Raw genomic sequence first — 5,524 nt, forward strand, 5'->3', positions numbered from 1 at the left:
GCTTTTTTTTTATTTTGGCCTTTTTTTTTTTTTTTTTTTATGCAGCTACGTCTAAAGATGATAACAATCTCTGGGGATGCAACGCGTACAAAGCTCGTAACTATAACAAAAGATGTGAATTTTATACTCAAAACGTGTTCTTTGGGCGAGTGAAGTTTAAAGGTGATGCAGAGGGATGGCAAGGGAGATTGACGAGGACAATGAATTATACTCTCTCAAAACGTAATTTGGAGAATATGACTTTTGCTTCATCATTTTGAAATTTTTTTTGAAGAAGCTGTTAGAGATACCCTAAAGAACACCGAAAATCTATTAGAGCTCGAGTAGAAGCTAAATCTATTTCGTCTGACTGTTTTCGCGTCCCATTTGATAAGAGTTATGCTCTCATATCTCTGATCGTAAACGAAAAGCTCCACAACATCAATAACTGAGAAGACGAGAGATTACATACGACATAAAGTCTAAAATTTGCTTCCATCCTGCAAGAGAGAACTCTTTTTCTTTTCTTTTTAACTTTTTATTTTATTTTATTTGGCTTCTCCAATTCAACGAGTCATCAAGAGTCATTCTATGGAGACGTGTATCCGTATGAGAATAATTTAAACGACGGTGACACAGTTAGCGTTACGCATCACGGGCCGCCAATTACCACAATAACATCAAATTAAGCATCAAGAAAACCACATAAATAACCGTCACCCTTTCATCTCGCCCTGTAACTAGAGCATTATTAAGAAAGAAAACAGGTGTCGAAACGAAGACCACTAAGGAGGGCAAAAAAAAAAAACAGTCCCAGGTCCATACGAGGCCACGGGCGTATATGAAGAATGAACACAGGCATCAAACTAAAAGATCATTTATCATTAGGAAAACAAATAGTATGCGGTCCCTATAAGGTCACCGTGCAGCACCTAGCATCAGCCCCCAACGCACAAGTCTAGCACTACAATTATCACGGTGTTTCTACTGCTGAGCGCACTGCACCCTCTGAGCACCGCCATGCGTATCTTCATCCTCATCGTAGGCCTCCTGAGCTTGTGCCTGCTTCCTCCTCATCTCCTCCTCTATGTTGACATCATGCATCGTCGTCTCCTCGCATTCATCAAGCTCCATGTCGGTGAGCTGAGATGAAGTCCTTGGAGGAAGCACAGTCTCGATCACCTTGCACTGCTCAGGAGAGAGGAAATCTGGGAAGTCAACGGTGAAGTGGAGGTAGAGTTTTCCTCTCATGAACGGCCTCTGGTACATTGGCATTCCTTCGTCATTGATGGCCTTGAATTGATCTGAAAGCCACAATGGGGAAAGGGTATCTCAACACATTACTGAACTTCAACAGGTATTTGCAGAAAACGCTTTGAACCACATACATATGAATCATAGAAAAAATACCTTAAAGAGCTTGTCTAAGAAATAATGACTGACGAAAGTTACCACTTCCAGTTATCACACGATACCATTATCTATTAACTCATATATTAGCCGTTCTTGGTAAGATTATGTTATAAAAATTAAATTAAATTAAAATTAAAATTAAAAACCTGTTGGAGTAAATAGTTCACTCAAAGAGTTCTACTCTATTTGGTGAAAGTCCTGAGACGTTCTACGATTTATATTCATAAGGGTCTTATGCACAAACCCCCTGAAGTCTACCCAGCATAAAATCATAAAAGGGCAACTCGTTTGATGTGCTACTACGACAGATGACAGTTGCTTGTCACCTGATGATACCCTCATCTACTAAGTATGTCTTCTAGATTATCCTTTTCAGGCAAAATGGTTTAGACTTCACCGACCTTTCACCCTTCATGTTTAGGGCCAGTTCACCCTTCTCGTTTAGGGTCAGTCCAGCGGGGTTTTTACTATACGTTCGAATGTGCAAACAGACTTCCTATGATTCATATTCATGAGGGTTTCGTGCAAAACCCTTCGAAATTTACCCATCCCAAAATCTTAAAAGGATAAGTATACGGTTGTTGTGCTTAGATGCTCACCTGGCTTGACGACCTCGCCAGGATTAGACTTAATGAGCAGCTGCCGGTTATCAAGATGTGTCAGCACAAACTGGAAGCCACAGAGAGCCTCAGTCAAAGAGAGAGTATGCTCATAGAAGAGATCGTCGCCCTTTCTCTTGAACTTGGGATGCTCTTTCTGCTGGAGGACAAACACTATGTCACCTGTGACGCACTCAGGCTGCAGCCATGAAAACTGTAAGTCAGCACCCCAGGAATAACACAGATACACATGCTAATAATATCACAGGGAACAATGAAAATTACCGCTTCATCTGCTTCTCCAGGGAAAGTGATCTTCTGACCATTCTGCATCCCTTTCTCCACAACCACCTCCAACACTTTCTTCTCCTGCACAACCTTTTCCCCTTTGCACTGTGGGCACCTGTCCCTGTCATTAATCGTCTCCCCAGTTCCTTTACATTCATTGCAAGGATGCTGCATCTGCTGGATCATGCCAGGACCCAACTGACGAATGGATACCTTCATGCCAGAACCTTGGCAACCTGGACATTTCATTGAAGCGCCAGATTTGGATCCCTTCCTGCAAATAAAGAAACAAAGATGTTAAACCGCTGAGAACTGCCAATTAAATCATTGATGACAGTCGCAACGTGAGGAAAAAAAATCTTACCCCTTGCATTTTGAGCAGATAACATTTCTAGAGAGGGAGAGCTTCTTTGAGGTTCCATTGTAAAGGTCTTCGAGAGAAACTTTCAAAGGATGGATGACATCCTCTCCTCTCCTCTGCCTGCGGCCCCGGCTGCTGCCACCTCCTGATCATAAAAAAAGAATTAAGAACAGAAAAAGATGAAAAGAACAAGAGAAACGAAACCAGGAGGAACCTAAGCCTCCTCACCTCCAAAGGGACTTCCACCAAAGAAGGACTGGAAGATGTCAAATGGGTCATGGCCACCACCACCACCCATTCCTTCCTTGAGGGCATCCTCGCCATATTGATCATATATCTCACGCTTTTCAGGGTCACTCAATACCTCGTATGCCTGAGCCAGCTCCTTAAACTGAAACAATGTATGATTCACAAACTTAAGATATCCGAACAAGCTGAAATAATCTTGAAAGGAAAAGCACAATGAATGACCTAATCAACACAGCCACATAACTACAACATGAAGAACAAGTAAGATACACCAGAAACACAATTATGCAATATAAACCAAACAGAACAAAAGTATAGTGCCAAAACTAATATCTAAGGGCTTGCAAACTATGGCATTAACGGAAGGACTCTCAGAAGAAAGGACTCAGCTTAAAGTACATACATCAAAAGCCATTAAATTCTAAAGAAAAAAGAGGCTTGGTCACAAAATTCTCATTCTGACACATCATTAGTGCAGAATTTTTTGCCCAGTGCATTAAAGAATGATATCATGCAAAGTCCAAAAAACCCCGCAAATGGGAAGATTTTACCATCACATGAAGAACGAGGAACGTCCCATAAGCATTTTATACCTTTCAATATTAATATTAAGTAATCAATCATAATTTTCCATAAATTGTCGCACTAAAAATTTGATGAAACACAATATAGACCATTAGGAGTTAAAGAGCATGTTTGGGAACTCAATTATTTTTTAAGGTGTTTTTCCTTTTAAGGGTCCAAGAACATGTTTTTAAATTATTTACTTACTCTCTCCTCACAAGTTGAAAATTAAGTTGGTTTTCCTAACTTATCTTTCTAGGCTTTGTGCGAAGGTCTATAAAAAGGTTTCGTTATAAGAATCCAACACGCAAGCACAAGAATAATCCAGCAAAAACGCATGTTACATTTGAGTCTCAAAACTTGTCGAAGTTTCCATGCGCTTTTTCAGATGGATTTCCAACTTGGCAAGAAGCGATAAGGGCATCTAAACATATATCATCGACGACAAATTATCTGTGTTCATATCTACATTGCTTTCTGCTACATGCATGTAATACCAGGCAATTTGGGTCACAACCCCAACGTGCATTAATAAAGAGCTGCGGACCAATATTATTCACGGTGGTCTCCTTAGAATTTGATACTTTCTTCATTTTGGTGGGGGGGGGGGGGGGGGGGGGGGGGGGGGGTGGATAAACATGGTTCCAATACACAGAGTGACAAAAGGGGGTCTTCATATTTCTTTTTAAATTTCAGTATGAATTAGGTGGCTTGTATATCCCTATAAATAATATTAGGAACCAGCTAAAGCTATGAACTGACGACATCTTATCACGTCCGAATAAAAAGATACCTCCTTGCATGCTAGAAGAAAGAAGAGATGCGTTCTTGGATAATTCTAATCCAATATATCAAGTCGTTACTAATCAATCCCAACTCCATGAAAAAAAAAACATAATTTCCATCAAATCTGAGCAGATCTAAACCCCAAAAAAAATCAAAAATCAAAACGCCAAACATCAATGAAGATCAGAGATCAACAATCACCTTCTCAGGATCGCCTCCCTTGTCAGGATGATTCTTGATCGCAGCCTTCCTATAAGCCTTCTTCAGATCGTCCTGCGACGCGTTCTTCGAGACCCCGAGGATCTCGTAGTACTTCGTGTTGTCGCTCTTCTTCGGCGCCCTCCCGAACATCTTCGATCGAGATCGGAACCCTAATTTGCGAGAGAGATTCGATGGAGCAAACCCTAGAAATTTTACCTGAATTTGGGCCCTCGCGCTCTCCGGAGACGGGAATTTAAGAGGGGTAGAGGCGAGAAGGGGGAGAAGGATTTTAGAGGAGTCACGAAGGATCTAGAAGCTGCTGAGCTCTGGGGTGGGATGTAGACCGTTGGATGGGGAGATGTGGTATTGGACGGTGGAGATTGAGATCTAGATTGTTCTGTAACTCGGCGGACGACTTTGACGATTTCTGGAGCGGGTCCTTTGGTTTTTTTTTTTGGGTCCGTCGTCTGGCTCTTTCGTTTTGGTTTTGGGGATTTGATCTGGTGTTGAGTTTAGAACACGAAACCGCCTCATCTTGGGCTTTAACTTTTGGGCCCCAAAGGAAGGGCCCTTAACACTTTTGGTCCGAAGGGGTCTTTAATTTTCTTTTATGCTCCACGGACTAACGTTCCATTCCAACGATTTGCTACGAGATTCCACGTATATATTTCTACTTTTCAAAAAGAGTTTTACATCAAAACCATATTAATTTTTATCTAAATTTACATATATGAGCTTTATTTTTATTTATTTATTTTTAATTAAAATAACCTACATTTACTAACATGTTTGTAGTGTCACACTTTTTACTACATTCTGTTTAATTTTATTTTGAAGTTTATATTATACTCCCCAATCTAACCCAAGAGAGAAAACAAATACAAGATTGAGGAGAAGAGGATGTCAGTAGCGAGAGTGGAGAGAGTGAGAGGGAGGAAGTAGGAGAGGAATGAGGTGAGGGAAGTGAGAACAAAGGAGGACGAGGGGAGGGCGGGGCGGGGAGTGGGGGAGGTGTTAGAGTTTAGAGAAACCCGATAAGTGGAGAAGGTAGTGGAGGAGATGGAGGAGGAGAGAAATGGGAAGA

The 5,524-nt window shown here is 41.1% G+C and overlaps 1 protein-coding gene across 1 annotated transcript; it reads right to left on the minus strand.

Moving 5' to 3' along the window:
- Window positions 665-4,711, minus strand: LOC109848280 (dnaJ protein homolog). Its single transcript, XM_020417707.1, has 6 exons — window positions 4,441-4,711; window positions 2,869-3,031; window positions 2,644-2,785; window positions 2,277-2,553; window positions 1,992-2,190; window positions 665-1,283 (listed from the first exon to the last, which is right to left on the minus strand). Exons 1-6 carry the CDS (start codon window positions 4,588-4,590, stop codon window positions 964-966), a joined length of 1,251 nt encoding a protein of 416 aa, XP_020273296.1. The 5' UTR covers window positions 4,591-4,711; the 3' UTR covers window positions 665-963.

This window comes from Asparagus officinalis, chromosome 7 (assembly GCF_001876935.1).
Source record: "Asparagus officinalis chromosome 7, Aspof.V1, whole genome shotgun sequence".
Lineage (NCBI taxonomy): Eukaryota > Viridiplantae > Streptophyta > Magnoliopsida > Asparagales > Asparagaceae > Asparagus > Asparagus officinalis.